The sequence below is a fragment of the Nicotiana tomentosiformis genome, chromosome 2 (genome assembly GCF_000390325.3).
Source record: "Nicotiana tomentosiformis chromosome 2, ASM39032v3, whole genome shotgun sequence".
Lineage (NCBI taxonomy): Eukaryota > Viridiplantae > Streptophyta > Magnoliopsida > Solanales > Solanaceae > Nicotiana > Nicotiana tomentosiformis.
In genome coordinates, this window is record NC_090813.1 from 94696392 (window position 1) to 94717989 (window position 21598).

General features: G+C 35.0%; 3 protein-coding genes across 6 annotated transcripts; 2 read left to right on the forward strand and 1 right to left on the reverse strand.

Moving 5' to 3' along the window:
* Window positions 1-5663: 5663 nt before the first annotated feature.
* LOC104114173 (bidirectional sugar transporter SWEET6a-like) lies at window positions 5664-7749 on the forward strand. Of its 2 annotated transcripts, none has more exons than XM_009624553.4 (6): window positions 5664-5815; window positions 6300-6336; window positions 6621-6837; window positions 6952-7113; window positions 7240-7359; window positions 7476-7749. In XM_009624553.4, the coding sequence occupies exons 1-6, from the start codon at window positions 5770-5772 to the stop codon at window positions 7593-7595; spliced, it is 702 nt and encodes a 233-aa protein (XP_009622848.1). In that variant the 5' UTR covers window positions 5664-5769; the 3' UTR covers window positions 7596-7749. The 2 variants fall into 2 exon arrangements, with proteins under 2 accessions (XP_009622848.1, XP_070049691.1); XM_070193590.1 differs by lacking the exon at window positions 5664-5815 and adding an exon at window positions 6081-6139.
* Window positions 7750-8883: 1134 nt separating this feature from the next.
* Window positions 8884-12372, forward strand: LOC104114183 (peptidyl-prolyl cis-trans isomerase CYP38, chloroplastic). Its single transcript, XM_070195785.1, has 7 exons — window positions 8884-9263; window positions 9539-9825; window positions 9935-10134; window positions 10846-11081; window positions 11223-11365; window positions 11884-11955; window positions 12041-12372. Exons 1-7 carry the CDS (start codon window positions 9080-9082, stop codon window positions 12266-12268), a joined length of 1350 nt encoding a protein of 449 aa, XP_070051886.1. The 5' UTR covers window positions 8884-9079; the 3' UTR covers window positions 12269-12372.
* Window positions 12373-13329: 957 nt separating this feature from the next.
* On the reverse strand, window positions 13330-20215 carry LOC104114191 (uncharacterized). 3 transcript variants are annotated; one of them, XM_009624577.4, is made up of 20 exons: window positions 20020-20213; window positions 19744-19895; window positions 18755-18792; window positions 18397-18419; window positions 17298-17404; window positions 17163-17214; window positions 16988-17072; window positions 16287-16377; window positions 15634-15672; window positions 15383-15450; window positions 15214-15276; window positions 15053-15108; window positions 14897-14970; window positions 14672-14764; window positions 14487-14588; window positions 14305-14385; window positions 14138-14229; window positions 13978-13993; window positions 13782-13892; window positions 13330-13694 (listed from the first exon to the last, which is right to left on the reverse strand). In XM_009624577.4, exons 2-20 carry the CDS (start codon window positions 19864-19866, stop codon window positions 13593-13595), a joined length of 1416 nt encoding a protein of 471 aa, XP_009622872.1. In that variant the 5' UTR covers window positions 19867-19895; window positions 20020-20213; the 3' UTR covers window positions 13330-13592. The 3 variants fall into 3 exon arrangements, with proteins under 3 accessions (XP_009622872.1, XP_009622866.1, XP_070051884.1); XM_009624571.4 differs by having other exon boundaries at window positions 19988-20212; XM_070195783.1 differs by lacking the exon at window positions 18397-18419 and having other exon boundaries at window positions 17298-17423; window positions 18751-18792; window positions 19988-20215.
* Between the last annotated feature and the right edge of the window lie 1383 nt (window positions 20216-21598).

The window sequence follows — 21598 nt, forward strand, 5'->3', positions numbered from 1 at the left end:
CATCATACACAAACATTCCAAAAAATAAAACTATTTACATATAATATATTTTTCCCAATACATTTTACATCAAATCAAATTAATAACTCTAAGAATGAAGAATCACAAAGAAAATTGAAAATAAATATTAGGAATGATACTTGGAATATACTTGGAATGATAGGCATGCTGAGCAGATAATTTATTCTAAGATTGATTGGGATTTTATTAATGAGGAATGGCTAGACAATATGCCAATGTGTAAAGCTAAATTTCTGACAGAAGGTATTAGTGATCACTGTCCAGTGAAGATAGTTTTGGCTGAAGAGAAACAAAGATCCAGGAAGTCATTTAAATTACGTAATGTGTGGGCACAATACCCTCAATTCCTTAAGGTGATTAGCAGAAGATGGGATACTCAAATGGAGGGATATCAAATGATGCAGGTCGTGAAAAAATTAAAGTTATTAAAGAAGGACCTTAGATCACCGAATGCTGCCTACTTCTAGAATATTGAAACAGAAGCTAAAGAAGATAGGGAGGCATTGCAGACAATACAGGAGAAGATGCAGCTTAATCCGGAATCCCATAATGCAGAAAGCGAAACATGAGAAATACCAAAAATTCAGGCAATCTTTTTATCTTGCTGAGATATATCTTCAGCAAAAGAGCAAAGCTAATTGGATCCAACTTGGGGATGATAACATAAGATATTTTCACTCTGTCATTAAACATAGAAAGTTGAAATAAGATGTTACACAGTTGAAGGATGAGCAAGGAAAATGGCAGTCTGATTCAGACATAGTTGCTTAAATTTGTGTGGATTATTATACTAACTAGCTAGGGAATGAGGCAAGGACTAGATCAAAAGTATTTAGTAGATTTATAAGGAAAGGACATGTCCTCTCAGTTGCGAAACATGCTGAGATTCTGAAACCTTTTACTGAGAAATATGCCAAGGCTGCTATATTCCATATAGATAAAAATAAGAGTCCAGGGCCGGATGGATATGGAAGTGGATTCTTTCAGTCATCATGGCCAATAATAAGGAATGAGGTAACTGCAGCAGTGCTGGAATTTTTTCACAATGGACAATTGCTGAAGCAGATAAATGCAACATGCATAACACTAATTCTTAAGATCAGTGCTCCTGAACAAGCAAGTCGGTTTAGACCTATTGCATGTTGCCATGTTTTGTACAAATGCATCTCCAAAATGTTGTGCTCTAGACTTAAAGAAGTTGTGAGTCACCTTGTTGCTGATAACCAATCTGTATTTGTTCCTGGGAGATCAATATTGCACAATGTGCTCATCTGTCATGATATTCTCAAACACTGCAACACGAAGACATCTCCAAGATATTTAATGAAAATCGACTTGAGGAAAGCGTATGATATAGTTAGTTGGGAGTTCTTGAAAGAGATATTAGAGGGATTCAAGTTCCCAGGAAAGTTTACTCCCAAATTTTTAATCAATGTAAATGGTGAAAATCATGGGTATTTTGAAGGTAGGAGGGGACTTAGGCAAGGGGATCCAATATCCCCCTTGCTATTTGTCCTGGTAATGGAATACCTTTCTAGAATATTTAAGTGTATGAGTGAATTGCCTGACTTCAAATTTTACCCCATGTGCAAGCAGTTGGAGTTAACTCATCTTATATTTGCTGACAACCTTATGGTATTTTGCATAGGAGAACTGAACTCTATAAATAGAATCATGGAAGCTCTGTCTCACTTTAGTTCTACTTCAGAACTTGTGGCGAATATGGAGAAATCGAACTTATTTCTTGCTGGTGTAGAGGACTTCACAAAGGAGCAACTCTTGATGGTTATAGGATTCTCCCAAGGTAACTTCCCAATAAGGTATCTTGGATTTCTATTGTCTCTTACAAAGTGGAGTAAGCTGGAGTGTTATCAACGGGTGGAAAGGATAACTAGCAGGATTATATGTGGTTATGTAAAGAAACACTCATATGCTGGCATACTTCAAATAATAAACTTTATTCTATTCTCCATTCATAGTTTCTGGGGTTCAATATTCATTCTGCCACAAAGCATATTGAAAGAGGTTGACCAAAAGTTCAGGGACTTCCTATGGGGTGGTTCTGAAGAACAAAGGAAAGTTCCTCTAGTTGCGTGGGATAAAATTTGTAGACCTAAGAAGTGTGGAGGCCTAAATATCAAAGCATGCAAAGAATGGAACAAGGCTTCTGTTGGGAAACTTCTATGGCAGGTAATTGAGAAGAAAGATACTCTATGGGCTAAATGGGCGCATGAGGTCTATATGAAGAATGAGACCAATATTTGGAATCACAAACCTCAACAGGATAGCAACTCGTATTGGAGGAAACTCAACTTTCTAAAAGAGGAAATGAAGGATTGGTAGGTTCACCCTAAGCATAGGAGGTGAATATTCTATTTCGAACTGCTATAATTTCATCATTGGGGTACATGGAAGACTGGAGACAGCAGGACTTCTTTGGACTGGTGTAGATCAACCTAAGCATAGGTTCATAGCTTGAGTTGCTTTATAAGGTAAACTGCTGCTGAAGAAGAGATTAATCAAGCTACATATTCCAGTGGCAGATATTAATTATTGTTTATGTGATGATAATGTTGAGGAATCTCATCAACACTTATTTGTGGAATAATTCCCTGTTCCAATGGACTGGTGTTCACATCTCGATTGGTAACTATCAGCAAGTATTGGCCAACATAGAAAGGAAGCACTGGAAGCAAGGTAAAAATAAAGTGGTAGCTGCAATATGGGAAGCGAGTATATATCATACATGAAGGGCTAGGAAATGGAGAATCTTTAGAGGGCAAACTGTACAAAAAGAGCTGGTAATTGCACAGATTAAAAAGGAACTTTTAGGAAGAATAGAAAAACTTAACAAGTCCAAGAAGATGAATAGAAGTAGGAGGTTCATACAAAGACTTTTTGTGTAATTAGTAGATTGGTTTCTGAGATCTAGATCACTTCTATTGAGTGGCTAGGTGCTCTTTAGATTGTATACTTCATTGTTATTATTAATGGTAATTCACAGTGTTACCAAAATATTAATCGACCATGATATATAATATAAGTATATATGTATACAAGATACGTATTATATATTTATTGATTTGATATAACAATTTATGATGATAAGTTTTTTCCATGCTTTTCTTTCAGTTTCAATTTTAAACAAACTTGGGTTTTCGCCTTCCTACCTGCCAAATTGGTATACTGTTGAAGGGAAATCAATGCAACCATTTTCACAAATGGCCACTTATTAACTCTTGTAATTAAAAATAGCTATTGTTATATTAAATTTCAGAGCTCCAGGATATTGTCGTGGAGTTTCACATATGAAATTTGAAACTTCATGATAGTAACTATTTTTCAATTGCAAAACAAAAAGTGGCTAGTCTGTGTTATATATTACAAAGGTGAAAATGTCATGACTTGAGTGAAGTCTATGCTAATTGGGCTAGTAATGCAAATGACACCCAGTAATCACTTTTAAGCATATTGTTTAATATATATCCACAGTTTACAATGTATATAAAGATTAGTCAATTCGCTCAAATTTAGGACATGACTCCCTAGAGTTTAAACCTCAAAGTTCAAATTTCAAGACATCGTGTACTAAAATTCGAAAATTATGTTCAGAAGTTCGAATCTTATGTCTTGAATTTTAAATTAGTAGTTCAAAAATTTAGGACGCTTAGTCCTGAATTTTAAATTAGCAGCTCAAAGATTCAGGACACTAAGAAAATTGTGAATACTTAGTCCTGAAGTTTGCATGAATTGGTTACTCTTTAAATATATTATAAATTATGAATATATTTTAAACATCGGGCTTAAAAGTGGCTATTGGTGCACTTCTCCCCACCAAGTCCTGAGTCATTATTTTCTTAGTAAGTTTAGCTTCAGCTAAGTTTTCCAGCCAGAACACATTGGGCTATCAATAGGTGAGAATCTCCAATTGGGCCAACGGCTTTAAAGAGCCTAAATAAGCATAGATACAGCTCTTTCTTCTTCTGTCTCTTTCTATTATACGCGCGTGTCAAATAATTTAAAAGTAAAAAAATTAATTCGTTCATCCCATCATATAACTACACAGATATAACTTAATAGTACATAGATATAACAAAGATTTTGTATTTATAGACGACGTGCTTAATAATGATATATATGCTTCAGTTTCACTTGTTTCGCTCAACGTTTCACTTGTATGAGCACGAGTAGTAAAATTTTAAAGGATAATAGATGTATGTATGAAACATACATATCTTATACTATATATTAATTTGGTATAAACATATTGAAGCTAGATTCCTCACATTTTTTTTTATTAATTTAGTGTTGGATCACATATTATGTTGTCCACGCTCTAAGATACATTTCTGGGTGTGATGACGGTATTAAGTGTCACACATTTGTTGATGTAATGAACTATTTTTATTGTTATTTATATGTTATTGGACAATCCTTACCTCGTGACGTAATTTTTGGAATTGACTTGGACTCAAAGTCCATTTATTTACTTAACGTTGTAATTGTACCAGAATTTTGAAAAGAAAAGATGTATATCAAATGGGAATTATACTTATCATTGGCTGTAATTTTAGCATTAGAGCTTGCGTTTGATCAAGTGAAAGTATGATTTCACGAAATTAAAGAGTCGTTCATTTGCAATTTGCAAAGCTTGGAGGTACGGAAATACGGATAATCATCAATAACTTATGTTGTCTCAAATTTCGCCGACGGCACTTCCCATACTTCTGATACTCCAAATTCCCTATTTTTGTGATACGTCAAAGAAGTTATAAGTTTTGTCAAGGCCATATATAATATAAATTCGCCACTTCTTTTGGTCCCTCAAATATTTTTTAATAATTATGGTGTTCGAATTAGTTTGCGTGAATTATTTATTGATTACTTGTTTTATCTATCAAAAGTTGGCCTACAAGTAATAATATTATTATGAGTTATATTAGTAAGTAAATAGAATAGGATTACTGATTTTCAGCAAAGTTTTTATCTTCTTATTAATTTCTTGCACGCCAGGGTACATATGTAGCTGGTTTAGTAACCAATTGGAATTAGGAAAGGGAAGGGGTACTTATTTGCAAATAAGTTGGAAAAAGGATGCCAATAACGTAACCTACTGTAACTAACTGAACGAAACACCCACCGCCCGTTCTTTTTGCGTGATGGTCTGTTGAAAGTAAAAACATTTTTCATATAAGATATATACAGGGACTGGTTGCATAAATAACTTTATAGGACAATATTACTGATATACTTAATGTATATAATATAAATTCACTAATAACTATCTTACTAACATAATTGCTTCGTAAAATTAAACTATTATCAGTAGGCGTATGCGGTAGCTAGATACAAGTAAATTTTGAATAAATCATGCAATTAAAAACAAGAAGTCAAAATAATTTTTTTTTTAAAAAAGTGATAAAGGTTAAAGATAAAAAAATCAAAAGAATATAGAAAAGATTGCAAATAATAAACCTCGTATAAATAGGAGTGGATTTTAAACAAAGTTCTGGATAAAATAGGACGAGTAGATGAAAGAAACGAAAAAGGAGAAAGAGAGAAGAATCCAAATTAGTTTAAAAACTGGATTATTTGCGGCGCAGTCCAACTCAAACACTGCTATTTTTCTGATATATATATAATCAACACGCCCTTCTTCCCTCCCTCACAACTCACACACTTTTACTCTCTTCGTTTCTCCTTAATTCCTCTGTTCGTTCGTGCTCTGTTTCTCAAAGGCAATCGAAGATGACGATGAGTGCAGATCAAATTCGTTTCATCGTCGGCATTGCTGGTTCGCACTTTAATCCTCTCTTCTATTCTGTTTTTTCACAATGCAGATTTTGATTTTATATGTTGAGAGCTTCTCTGTTAGAGTTGTTTGTAGCTTAAGTTGATTGAAATTTGAAACTGCTTGAATTGATTCTCTAGTTGCCGCTCTGAAACTGCGATTTGGTTAAATTTCTTCTAATGAACCGTGGTTTTATGCTTTCTGTGATATTCCGATTACGGTTTTCTGCGACATAATCAATTATTTTCATGTATACAAGTAGTATATATATATTCTGCTACGTAATCTAAGAACTGATGGAGGAATCTGGACGATTAGGCATAGGACGTATGAATTCAGTTTGTTGACATACATGCATGCATGCGTTCTGGCGTCATGCATGTTTGCTTATATACATGCTTGATTATGTGTTTTTTTCTGATTAAATTAATTTGTAATGATCAGGCTCATAAAAGTTTCTCTAATGTTCTCCTCTTCTAATGTGCAGGCAATATCTTATCTTTCTTCCTCTTTGCTTCGCCAATGTAAGATACCTTCATTCTCTATCTCTTTGCTTAATTAAAGTTCCATCTATTTCATATGACAATACATGTACTTAATTTAGGCACCGTAATCCTTATTTTCTATTTTGTAAAGAGATTAATTTATAGTTCTCTGTCGCTTAGTTCATCAAATTATGCATCTGAATGGAGAAAATTCAAATTTTAAATACTACTTAAATTACTTTAAATATATCTCCAAAAGTCATATATATTATATTATTTATTGCTGTTCAATTTAATCTGAATTGAAAATCTTGTGTAATCAGACCAACATTTTGGCGAATCATCAAAAAAAAATCGGTAGAGGAGTTCCACCCGTGGCCATACATCGCTTCTACAATGAACTGTATGATGTGGATTTTCTACGGCATGCCTTTTGTTCATCCCCACAGCCCCCTTGTTGTCTCCATCAACAGCGTTGGTCTCTTCTTGCAGTTGTGCTATCTTTCCATATTTTTCTGCTACGCCGGCAAACAGAATCGGGTAACTAACTACTCCAGAAACTTTTTGAATTAAATCGGAATTTATACTTTAAAATATGTATAAAATTAAGCTCTTATATATGGTTTCATGACCCTTTTTGTTTTACAATCTCAGAAAACCATAGTTGGCATGTTGTTCTTGGAAATCGTGGGCCTTGCAGCCATCGTAGTTGGAACCATGCTAGGCTTGCACACCACCGCAAGTAGAACCATGATCGTGGGAATTATCTGTACCATCTTTGGAATTTGTATGTATGGAGCGCCTTTATCAGTCATGGTATGTACAAGTTCTACCTAGTTCTGCTGTGATCAATTTCATACACTATATCAAACTAGTATGGTTTATTTTGTCATATATTATACTTGTACTCTGGCTAATTTTCTTGTTTTTTGCTGAATACAGTTTAAGGTAATCAGAACAAAGAGCGCTGAATTCTTGCCTAAGTGGCTTTCCATAGCATGCTTCCTGAATGGAATCTGCTGGGCCGCCTATGCTCTCCTCAAGTTTGACCCCTACATCTTGGTTAGTCTAATTTCCTACTGATTAAATTCCATACCCAATCAAACACCGTACGGTTAGTATTCCTTTTTGTAATTGGAATTTGTATACTGATTTGATGTAATGCTGTGATTGTGTAGACTGGAAATGGAATTGGAGCACTATTAGGTTTGATTCAGCTGCTGTTGCTCTTCATTTACCGCAATCCAAAGAAAGAGGACGAGAAGCAGCCTACCGTGGAGCTCGTATACAACGTTTGATTACCCCCATCTCTCAACAGAAGACTATGATTCTCTTAGATTTTGTTTTACTTTTTCTTTTATCCCCTATCCTATATTCCTCGAAATATTATATATGCGGCATTTACAATCCGGATGTTTTACACTTTCTCATAGTTCGGTTTTCTGCAAGTTTTAGCAAGTGTTAATACATTCTTTAAACTTAGTTTTAATCAATAGAGATATAGAAAAATTTCTTTGAGCATGCTTTCTTTTTCCTTATATATACTGGGCATATGCGATAGAGAACATATAAATCTTGACGTCGGTTCTCTAATTTCCATGATTCTTGGCTTTTTTTATGTTCAGTTATTGCGCAATGTACTATGGTTTCTAATAACTTAGTTAAATAATTCTTAAACTCTATCTTCCTTTGTCCTATATTAAATTTACGCGAAATAGTTTGAGCTAATCTATGGTTTATTGAATTTTGCCACCTCTAGAATAAACTTTATTCCAACTAGTTCTATGAATGTTTACATGGGGCAGCAATATGTGATGCAAGACGAGTACTTTCTGTTGTATTGAGCCTTCGATCGGCAGTTAGTATTATTCGAGTTTGCAATCTTTTGGAGTAGTCCAATCTTATGCAATACCATTGAACATGATCAGTACCAGTACGTAGATTTCCTGCAAAGTTTCATAACAAAAGAATAATGAGATATCTTTAGTTTTGGCATTAATCTCCATAATCCATAAAGAATGAAAAAGTTTTGACCTTGAAATAGTAAAGTCCTTCTCTACTTTGAATATGCAAATATGCAAATAGTGATTGAAAAACTTGTTTGAGTAGTAGTATTAGTGAAATCTATATTAAGACACAACTTTAAATTCAACTTTCAAATACAGTTTTGCAACTTCAATTAATATTGTCCAAACACCTACTAAATCTTTCATAGCGCTGTAAGGTTCTTTCGCGAAGTACTGTTACCGGGTGTCCAAAAGCCAAGGGTGTTACACCAAGTGTCTACTTTTATGGCCTTAAATTCATAAGATGATCACTTTTTTAAAATAAGACCTGTGACCAATTACTAGTCTAATTTTGAATATGTGGCCACCTCCTAATATAACTTCATAAAAGTGGCTATTTGTGCAAATGTGCAAGTGTAAAAGGCCGCAATGTTTCTATATTGTCTCGGCCCAATTTGGTAGTAAAGCCCAGAACCCAGTTAGATAATCCAAGTGAAGTGATACAATTATCTTATCCGGAGCGTGAGGTTGACTTAAGTCTCTGTATTTCCCAATTTTATCCTTTCCAGTCATAACCTTATCTCTTGCCACTCTACTCCTGTCCATTACACCAGAATCTTCAATCCCCATATCTAAATTTCTCCTTTAATAATTGGCCACATTTCTGTCTTCTTCTTTTCTTCTGGTAGCTGACAGTTACATTTGTCATTCTTTTTTCCTCCAAACCCTAAATGTCCTCTAGTTTTTCCTAACTGTAACTACTTGTAAATTAATTAATGGCAGCTTCTGTTTCCTGCCACTATTTTTCTTCCCCATTAACAACTTCCACCAAACCCATCAAACATTCCCTCAATTACACCCATTTTGCACCTTCTCTAACTAAAGGGCCGATCCGCCATTTTGCTCCACTATGTTCTTCACAACGTTCACGTCCTTCTGAAATCCAAGAAAAAGAGGCAAGTTCTTTTTTTTTTCATATGCATTTCCATTTTATCTTCTTTTTTGAAGAAAAAAAATAGGCATTCATTTCTTCTAATCTTGAATTTTAAGTCATGTAGATTACTATTGCATAGTCACTACATTACAATGCTCATAGTTAGTGTTAACAAAAAAAATTCAATTACACATATATATGGTTTGAGCTGAATCCACAGCCTTAATTGTACAATCTTAGCATTTTAAGTAACGAAAGGACTGTACTTGACAATGAAAATTTATGTTGAAAGTGCAGAAAGATTGGTTCTTGTCATTGAAGAAGTGTGCAGTTTCGGTTGCATTATCAGTTAGTTTGTTAAGTGGAGTACCTGGCTTGGAATGGTTGAGTCCTGCCCATGCGAGCACCCCTGCATTACCAGATGTCTCTGTGTTGATCTCAGGGCCACCAATTAAGGATCCGGGGGCGTTATTGAGGTACGCATTGCCTATAGACAACAAGGCAATAAGAGAAGTTCAAAAACCACTTGAAGATATTACTGATAGTCTTAAGGTTGCTGGTGTGAAGGCGCTTGATTCTGTCGAAAGAGTAAGATGCCATTTGCTTTGTTGCTCCCGATTTATCATTTTTTGGCATGAATCTGCACCTTATATAGCTTTTTGGATTTGTAACGGTGGTTCGTATTTCAACTGTGTAGAATACAAGACAGGCATCCCGAGCTCTCAAGCAAGGGAAAACCTTGATTGTTTCAGGACTTGCAAAGTCAAAGGCTGACCACGGCGTTGAATTACTAAACAAACTGGAAGCTGGGTTAGATGAGCTTCAAAAAATTGTTGAAGACAAGAATCGAGATGCTGTTGTATCTAAACAGAAAGAATTGCTTAATTATGTTGGAGGGTATGTATAGCTAGGTTAGTCTACTTATAAGAATAAAGAATTTATTGCTAGCTTAGTCTGCATTGCTCTTTGTATGCACATTTTCATGCATCCTGTGAGTTGTAAGGAGGAATGCTGTGTCTGGCACTAATTCTCTGTTTGATGATGCATCAGCATGCTGCCTAATTACTGCTACTTCAGTTGACATCAGTCAGATACATATGCCTAAGGATAAGGTTATGTTCCTTTTTTACCAGATAATAAGGCTGAGAAAGAGACCAATCATTCAGAGACTTAGTTAAGAGTGTCTCTGGTCTTCTGCCCTGAATATGTATTGGGTAGCTTGGTTTAGGGAAAGTCAATTATCCATGTACAGTGTTTTAGTGTTTTCTATGCATACTTAATAGAGTATTATAATGGAAAAGGTGTCAAAGCCTCTGTCCAAAACAATTTTTTTCTACAGAAACTTTGAGAAAGCAATTATTTTATTAGAATTTGTTCAATGTAGACACAGAAGTGTCATTGGAGGGATTGATGTAAAAGTTGGGTACTTATTCCGGTTTGACTACCAAAATAATATTTTTTGTTGGCTATGGACCAATTCTAGGATTAGAAAGTGAGGAGCGAGGACGACTTTTAAAAATGGTGAACTTCCAAAATTATACTTTGCTCATTTAGACCACTTGTCATTGACTGCAGCTGAGATCTTCCTGGGGCATTCGATTTCTGCAGTGTTGAAGAGGATATGGTGGATGGATTCCCATATGAAGTGCCTGAAGAATATCAAAATTTGCCTTTACTAAAGGGAAGAGCAACTGTTGATATGAAGGTCAAAGTTAAAGACAATCCCAACGTGGAGGAATGCGTATTTCGTATCGTCCTAGATGGCTATAATTCTCCAGTTACTGCAGGAAATTTTATAGACTTGGTGGAGAGACATTTCTATGATGGCATGGAAATTCAAAGAGGTAAGCTTATGATTTTTGCTCTGTTCTTGCACGGAACCAATGGACAAATAAGTTGTCTATGCAGCAAAAGAGGAATGTGCTCTCTATGTAATTTTCAACCTGTATATCTTCTTGAAACTCATTGTTCTGGATGTTCTGCAGCGGATGGGTTTGTGGTTCAAACAGGAGATCCTGAAGGTCCAGCTGAAGGTTTTATTGACCCCAGTACTGAGAAAACCCGGACAATACCTCTGGAGATTATGGTGGATGGTGAAAAAGCACCATTCTATGGAGAAACTTTAGAAGTAAGTCCATGAAGTTGTCATTTTGCCTCTGAATTTGACCTCTTAATGTCCTAGCCGTGATAAATTTATTTTAACTTCCAACTTCTCAGCAGAAGTTATATAAAGTATCATAGCAAACATTGTTGGCCAAGCCATCATCATGTCTACTATACCCAGTTTCTTGTTTTGGTCTTCGAAATTACCATAGACCTGTTACTGTGGAGAGAAAGTCCACTCACCCCAATGCGTTAGCCATTGGCATGCCTGCTCTTGCACAGAGTGGCCGTCATCCATGGACTAGGACTAGGTAAAAAGAACCCCCCCCCCCCCCCAAGCGCTAAACTCTCCTAACTTAGAAACACCACCACAGCCTTACGCGATCAAGAATATTATCCACTATAGTAAACCAGCCAAAATGCACTTGGTAACACTTCACAAAGATTTCATATTTTCCTGTTTATGTCTGCTTTGTCATGTATTCACTCTGCTCTATATTTACCTACATATTCCTTCTGTATTTTATGGCATAATACCTACAGGAACTTGGTCTATACAAGGCTCAAACAAGACTCCCCTTCAATGCTTTCGGAACAATGGCCATGGCTAGAGAGGTGAGATGCTTTGACTTTTTCCGTTGCTTCTGCCTCTACCATATCGTGTATTTACCAAAAATCATTCGATAATGGTTGCTTACAGGAATTCGAGAATAATTCTGCCTCAAGCCAGGTGTTTTGGCTATTGAAAGAAAGTGAGCTGACTCCTAGCAATGCCAATATATTGGATGGTCGATATGCTGTGTTTGGTTATGTGACAGAAAATGAGGACTTTTTGGCAGATCTGAAGGTGGGAGATGTGATAGACTCGATACAAGTTGTATCTGGCCTCGATAATCTTGTGAATCCAAGCTACAAGATCGCTGGTTAAATGTCGTTTTTGTGATGAATAATAGGCATTAACACCTGTATTGGGTCTGTTCACAAAACTCTCTGAAGAGCATAATCATTATATTATCATATTATATTCAGTAATTTCAGTTTCTTGTTTTCAAAATTTCATCTTAAGGTTTGGGGGGAAAGCTGTAATCTGAATCCCCAGAATTATGCCAAAAGGTACAATTTAACTTCCCAACAAATTCAGGAACTAAACGTGGAACAAAATCATTGTTTAATCGTTCTCCATCCCACTAAAACTTTAACTACAGGCACATTCATAATCCGAACTGATAATTCCCTTGATATTGTCCCAGTTGCATTATAAATTCCTGTCTTATCACGAAACAACCACTCCTAAAGGTCTGCAAAGGTATTTTGGAAGATTAAAAACGTAATGGAGAGAAGGTATCATTATCATCCACTAGATCAGAGTTACTCCAGTTCCCAGTATAAAGGAGTTAACTTGTTTCACTGGGAACTGATTACAAAAATAAAAAGGTTAAGATTAAGGCACAACACGGTAGGCACATACCTCGGGCGCCATATAACCTAGGATTCCAGTTTCGCCGGTCATTTCATTAGGATTTGAAGATTCAACACGAGCAACAACGAAATCTGGGACGTGCAGTCAAAATTTTCCCATAAGCTAGTGATGGTTTTATTCTTACGATATTGGTTTCACACATACAATTTGACATCAATCGTATGTATGCAAAATCAAACTATAATTAATCACGAAAAAAATTACCATAAGAAAAGCCGGAAAGTGCCAAGAATATCATTGTTCACAATTTAGTGATGGTTAGAGCAAAAGAGGGTAAATATACCATCAATGACAAAGAAAGAAGCATGACTATTTGCCAGCTAATACGAAGAAGCATAGGGATAACTAGTAAGAGTTTCCGCTGGAAGATGGATAAAAGAATGCCAAGATCATACGAAGCTGTTGCCCTTCCCTTCAAAAACTAAGCAAACAAACTTTAGGTACATCAAACCTCCAATATATAATCACCAACCATTGAGTAAAAGAGAAGGTATTATGGAACCATGAGCTTCTGCAATATTCAAAAGTCTATACCAGAATCTGTTGTTCCAATAACGTCTCAATACAAAACACTGTTACAGAACTGGTGGATATTATAATTTCCAGTAAAGGCTAGCAACTTTCTACAAAAACTCCAGTATAAGACTCGAGAGGCCTTTCACGTGTCAGTTGAAGAGTACTGTACAAATTGGCTATATGTTGCTTGAGATATACTATAATCAAATATATCTACCGTAGAATATACTTTCTAGTGATGACTGAGGGGCAAAAATCATATACGACGTTTTTTCTTCTCAGGTGTTGCATGAACCTGTGCTTTTATTCCATAAGTCTTCAATTGGAAATTTTCAAATGCATCAGAAATAGTTCCCACCTGAAGATTTGAGTAGAATAAATGGAACGGAGATCAGACTTAACAGAGCAGAAGTGAAAATAAATGCAAAGGCTTATCTGAACAGACCAGGTGGGGCTTTTTGGAGTACACTCTCACAATCATATCTTGATATGATGTTGGCAGCAAGTGGCTGATACGATCATCAGGTATAGAGAATTTCTCGTCACTTTCATAATCCTGAATTTCAATCAAAATCATTAACAGTGAGGGCAGGAAATCTTGAATTCTTGAAACTCAAACTTATAGAAGCCATAGTCTGTACCTTGAAAAAATGGATACTGGCAGATGCAACATGTCCAACCAGAGCATATAAAGAAAAACAAACAAAACAAAACAAATTGAGAGGCTCAGAGTCGTAATGAAAGTGGGACAGAGAGAAATCCTGTGCAAGAACTGTAATCGGTTGATCCATTTTGACAAACCTTTCAAGAGGATTATGCCTCCCACGAGTCAGATCTATCCTGACATTGCTAACAGCAACATCCTCTTCTTTAAGTCTCTCGCAGCCACCTTTCTGTAAGATAAAGACTATTACGGCAGAACGACTAAAATCTCTCAAAAACACTACAAACTACCATATATTAGCTACCTGTGAACAGACGATATCATGTGCAGTGACATCCTTGAAATGCTCTATTTTGTCTCTGGGGACAGCATACTCATTACAGAACTGCCATGTGCAAAAAAAGAATTGACTTTAAACTTCAAATGTTACATAATACTCATATAACGTGCTTAAGCAACAGCCATCAATGTAGATAACCTCAATACCTGGTACAAATCTCTCCTTCGAACGCGAAGGATCAAATCACTAGATTCCTTCAGTTCTGGGTCTGGAGCAGTCTCAATGGTTTTCAAGATGGTGTCATCTAACTACTTCCACATACATAAAGAAATTAAGTTCATGGTTCCATGAATTGAGGAGTTTTAAGCTTGCAGAAAAGGGCCAGGCCAACCTTCCAATATTGAGAAGGATGCTCTATGTGAGATGCTATCTGTAGATAATCATTTGCCTTCACTAGTGCATCTACAACCATAAGCTCTATTGCCTGTACAATGATGGAACATCAAATTGAAAGCCTTCACATGCAAGTATATATGACATACAAAAAGATAACCTCCAAATTTCACATATGCTAGTGGGAGAATCAAAGGACAACTTTGTCAAATTTGCTGTGTACCTTCACTTTAGCATGAGTATAAACAGTTCTGTGTAGATCAGCTCGTGTGGCAAATAACTTGTGGATTGTCAAGTCTGAGGATTTATCCAGACAAATAGTAAGACCACAAGTCAAACGAGTAAACTAATAAAATCCTGCTAAGACATAAGTACTAACAATCTTTCGCTCTATAGCATATCTCATCTCCCAAAACTCTCATTGTCTCCATTAACCTGCAGAAGATGAAGACAGTTACATGGTAAAGAATTATTTTTCCTTTCTCAGACATCCATCAACAGATGCCACGTAAAAATAGCCAAGAAGATGAAAGAATAGACCTCTGGAACTGAAAATTGCATCCTAGACCACACGCTCGGCTATCTCGGACAATGTAATCAAACCTGCAAGCAAATGAAAGCCCTTACCATGCGATGATAGTTCATTCAGTAAAAACTGGAAAAAGGTTTGGGGAGAAAAGAACGAATGATCATGGTTGAGAAAACCAACTTGTCAACATCGATTCCATTTCGACCATTTGCCACAATATCATATAAAAACTGCTTCTCCCTTGAGCTCTACGTACCAATCAATCAAATTGAAACAATGCACAAGTTCAAGATTGGAATATGATGTGCCAAGATGAGCATAAAATGCTAATCTCAGAATAAAGTGTAAATGCATGTTTAATAAGACAGTCAAATTTTAAGGTTCCATTTTTTCTCCTGGTAAATTTGTGTGCTGGGAAGCGAAAGACTTACTTTTGTCAATGCAAACTTGGAACTAGCAAGTATCATTTCCTGTAAATGAATATAGATGTCAATAGGCCACATTTAAAACTCTCCCTGCTTACAACGTAAACAAGTCTAATGATCACTTGTGGCATGTAAGATCAATTGGCTTGTAGCTGCATGAAAAAATTTAGCTCATACGAAATAACTTCATTATCTCAACCAATGTAGTCGTGACATGGTAGTAGAACTCCTTTACTAAGATCTGACATCACTGAAAAGCATTGTAAATCAACAGAATACTTTAGTGCTAACAAGAAGTTATGTCTTGCAAGTTTTAGTGCCAAAAAACGAACTCTCTTTAAGAAAATAGCTCAAATCATCAAAACATCTACCACACTTGGATAGCACATCAAATTCATTTTGCTTTTGGAGACAATACAAGTTTCCACAAATACTATATATAATAAGCAAACTAACATTCTCATTGCACATGATGTCAGATGTACCTTGTCAACCATGTAGCATAAACATGTGAAAGAGATCAAAAGACTATCACTAAGTCTTATGCATAAGTTTGAATTTGATAAACACCATATTCTTTAAGCCTGTAAGATAGGTTTTGGGCATGGTTGTCATGAAACCTAAGGTAGCACAGTTGTAATCGAAACAATTCATCTTACCTTGACTTTTTTAATGGTTTCTGAATCAATATCAATATGACGCTCATCAACGATGTGATCAATCATATCCACTGACATTTGCTCATGAGACCTAAAGTACAACATAAGACAAGATGGTCACTGATATGCACCACCCCATGTAATGAGATCGCCTTAATGTGAGTGCAAGAAGCTTCAAAGAAACTAGAACAGCAAAAAAATAGTTAACTAGGAAGAGATTTTCTCAAAAAACGACATTACAAGCAGCAGGCAAGAGCAGACACGAAGAGTCGGAAATCACTAAATAAAATCACCATATTCCAACGTTCTTCACCTTGCTAACTTACAACTTTAGTATTTCCACAACATAATGTATTCTATAAGCATAATCTTTATTTCCTGCACTAAAGTGGTAAAACATTCCAACTAGCTCGAGATTGAGCCATATTGACTGATTGAAGCTAAAAAGGCAAAACTAGGGCTTGACCAAGGAATTGCATCCAAGAAGGCAATATGAAAGCATTCCTGCTCTAGAAAAGCAAAAAACCATTTATATCTAAGAAGCTTCAAATAAGATTGAGTATGTTGCAGAAATTGCAAGAGATATCTTCTGTCAAAAATTCAACTATTATTAGCCAAGACAAATTGAATAGCATGAGAATATGACATATATCTTTGAGAGGTACTTAAATAACAGAACGCATTCCACAGAAAAGTATTACCAGTCCGATCCATTGCGAACTTTAGGAAGAAACTCGCGTTCAAACAAGTGACTAAAAGGTCCATGGCCAATATCATGCAGAAGACCTAAGAAATTCAACCACAATGGAAACGGAACATCATTTATTATGCAGTAGGCAAGAGTAATCCATGCACGAGGTATTCTATATTACTTACCTGCAAGTTTCACAGTCTGTATATCAAAGTGATCAATTCCAAGCTCCATACCCTATAAAGGAATAATAGGATTACATGAGAACCCTCGGGCAGTATCAAGTTGAACCAAACTAAATAGTACACACAAAACCATACTTGGTGGGTTTTAAGCTTATTGATAGCTTCGTTGGCAATCCAATACACTCCAAGGGAATGCTCAAACCTAGAATGCACCGCTCCTGGATAGACCATGTGTGCCACACCTGAAAGTGCATCCAAGAGCTCATGTTAGTAACAAATTCAAGCCACTACCAGGCTGCTAACTCCTGTAATTAAAAGGTTTCCACCAACATTGAGCATAACGGCAAGAGCCAATGGCTGCATCAAGTAGTGAGAGTAAGATAGATGATCGAAATTTGTCCAACAGATAACAAGGATATTATTTTAATAGAAGGTAAAATTTATCCATTAAGTGATAGGAGAACATATTGTCTTTTTGCAACTTGCTTTCGATAGGCTTAAAACCCTTGGGCTTGCCTCTGCCTTTGCAGGAGGCTCATAAGGGAGATATGCATGCATGGTTTTAAAAGCTAATTATGAGTTCTTAAGTCATCATTTACATGATTATGCAGAATTTGCATAACCTAGATAGCATATGTCTTCATAGAACACTAAGAAAGAAGAGATCTTGCATGTTCCTTACGAGGATCCCACGACATTCTGAATTGCAATCACAAATGAGATACCACTAAAGCTGAAACAGACAATTTTCATCTACCAAGTGTGCAATAAATATATTATTCAGTGCATCAAGTGTCACTGATATTCACAAAGTGAAGCTGAAAGTGGCAGAAAATTTCAGTACAGACAAGAACCAAAGATAGTTATAAAATTTATCATAGTTCTGCTAACCGAAATCACTTACATTTTAGACTAATACATAATACAGGCTACTTATGTCTTTCATGGCACCCCATATTTTACTAATAATTTTGCAATAGTGAAAGAACTAAAATTTGGGATGCCAAGCATTTCAGGAGACATGTAGATAATAGATGAAAAACTTCTTCAAATCACACTAGAAATCCCCCATTTAATCACAATGTTAAATAATTGATGTTCTAACTTAAACAAAGCTTGTGGCCATATATAAAAATGGGGAACATTATGGTGAATGATCTCTTCCAAGGATTACCTACTCAGGCATTTCAATTTCATAAGGAAAAAAAATAGGGGACAAAGGCTAATAACTTACCTAGTTGTTTAAGATCACGAAGCCTGGAAAACAAAAGAAAAACGGTTCAATAACAAATGTCAAAACGACAAAAATAAAATAAAAGATGACCATCAGGTCACAGAGCAGATTGCAGCCAATATGAATACAAATACTCAAGACAAAGTGCATAAATTTACAATCTGCATGCCATAAACTCAAACCAACAACAACAACAACAACAACAATAACTACTACGTCTCAATTCCAAACTACTTAGGTCAATTATATGAATCTTCCATATCCATGCCACACAACACTCAATTTTCTTAAGACAAATTCGGAGTTCTCTAACAAATAGAGGATAATGAAAATACAAGTACAACATAAAGAGACTTGCCTCTGAAATTGCTCTGTGTCAATGAACTTCAGGAAGAGCTGCAATTCAAGAAAGATTAAACTTCCAGTACTTGGCACAAAGCTCACAGCAAAAAGTTAAGAACGTGTATGAGAAAAGTGAATGAATGAATTAAGAGTTTAGATCTGGAATCAGGATCAGAAAACTGTACTCATCACACCCTAGTATCTCTCTTGGCTAGTGAACACACTAAAATAAATGCTGGCATAAAACTTCTTCTTGATATATTGGATAAAATACTTAGACTCAAAGCTGAAGAACTGCATCACAGGTTAACCAAGGACAAGTAAAAACAATTTGTTTTAATCCATTCAATTCAAGCAAATTGAAACATGCGGAACAAATGTATGAATTTTGACCTCAATATTCTCGAATAGATCATAAATGAAGAAAAAATCATCTCATCTTATTAATTATTATGGTCATTTATTCATGAAATGAAACGAAATTTAGCCATACGCGTTCCTAATGACTTTCCTATTTTTACAGGCTTTTCAAAAAAAAAATATGGACAACAAAAATTAAAAATTGCAACTCAAAATAGTTCTCTATTCATTTATTCAGTAGACAGTCAACAATTTCTCTTAAATACGAGTAAAATTTTGTTAATAACTTACCATAGAAAAATTGTGGATAACAAAAATAAAAATGAATTGCAACTAAAATTAGTTCTGAATGATAATTTATTCCATTGACAGTTATCAATTTTCTAAATTATGAGTATAATTTTGGCGATGACTTATCATAGATAAATTGTGGATAACAAAAAATTACGCACTGCAAGTCAAAATAGTTCTGATTCCATTAACAGTTATCAATTTTCACTAATATACTAGTACAGGTTTGGCAATGACCTACCGCAGAAAACTACAGCATAACATTTGAAAATTTGAAATAGCTCTATTTAGCACTCAAAAAAAAAATAGGTCTAAATTGAAATAGCGCGTGAATAATCATGTACGGAGATATACCGGGTCAATATAGATGTTGCCGTGGACGTTGTCATGGATTTGCTTAGAGAATCTAAGATCTTGAGACGAAGCGAAGTTGTAATTGGAAGAGAAACTCAGGTCTTCATTACAAAAAGCTCCCATACTCACTGTTCGCTCTCTACTAAACCACTCTACACAGCAAAAAAAAACACAGAGCAAAATCAGTAACCTAGCATTCGAAATTTAAAGGGCACAGTAGAGTAATTACGAAACCGTTACATACCGTTTGAATTGCTTCAAAGAGAGATTACATACCCTTTGAGTTGCTTCAACGAGAGAGAGAGAGAGAGAGAGAGCAGCTGTCGCAGAGTAATTGATTTGCACGAATATGGGAAAAGGGAATGTGGTGTGTTGAGTAGTGATGAAGTAGTGCCGCCAAAAGGGTCTTTATTTTTATTTTATTTTATTGCTATTGCTGCTACAGCAAGCGACACAGGCAATTTGGGGCCAGAGAGGCAATGCGCCAGTGAGTATCCGGTTTCGTGGTCATAATTGCGTGATTTGTGGACGCATAATTGTATCAAAACTTGAAGCACTGACCAATAACTTTAGCGATCTTTGGATTATTGGTACACATCGTTTTATAATATATTATATTATATTATATTATATCATTTTATGAATATAACATTCGAATAGATTGTATCGTTTGTCGTTGTTAAATAATATTTTTGTTGTTAGTTTGACGGTATCGTACAATACAATAACTGATAAGTCTACTAAAATACCCGTAATTATTTTAAATAAAATTTATCAAGAATTACACATAAAAAATATTTAAGAAAACCTCTTTTTACTAATTTATCATTAATTACGTAGCTTGGAAACAAGAGCAAAAAACTGGAAAAAAAAAAGGTTAACTAATATTAGCAACACCAAAAAAAAAATTAAAACGATAAAAAGAGACAGAATCGAACGGAGACTTGGATAATAAAAAGAAATGGGCAAACCAACTCTAGAAAAGATGAAAGAAGACAAAGTAGGTCAATAGGTTGGAGATTTGGAGTTAAAATAAAATAAAAATTAAATGATAAAATAGAATTATGGAGTAATAAGTAAGGGCATAATTAGAAAATAAAATAGGAAACGATCCCACCACACCAAATCGGTTGTTTCATAAAATGAGGCTTTTGGTTGTCCGGAACAATGGATTTAACAATACGATACAATCAATTTTAAATAAACAATCAAAACAAATATTGTTTTGAGATAATAATACAATACAATAGAATGAGTAACAATCATCCAAACAAGGTGTTAAATTATACCATAGTAGCAAATGGTATCATTTTTATATTTAAATTTTATTTAGTTTGGTTTACATACGTATATTTAATACTAAAAAATCGATCAAACAATATAGGTAACACTACTTGGAGCAAAGTAGATAGCCCCTGATTAGGTAGAACTAGTGATGAGAAAAAACCTAATGCTTTAAAGAATATAAGATGGGTTTAGATATTTTGTCAGTCTAACAGATTTTATTTTTCATCTAACAAGCAAGTTAGCAATTTTTTGAGAATGAAATGAACGTCTTTCTATCTCTCGTTTTGAACTTGTAACGCGTGAAAAGGAATTGGGACATGCTCAACATTTATTCTTTCTAATAAAGAATCTCATTTAATTCGTTTTAATTTTTGAGCTAAGAGACTACTCTCTCAATCAAATAACATGTGTTTGGAAAAAGAATCCAATTCATGTTTGATTAAATAAAATTTGTACTTTTCATTTAAGTTTACTTATACAATAAAGAAAACTATATTTAAATGATAAAGTTAATAAAGAAAAAATCATATTCAACTATTCAAATAAAAATACATTATTAAATTTGCAA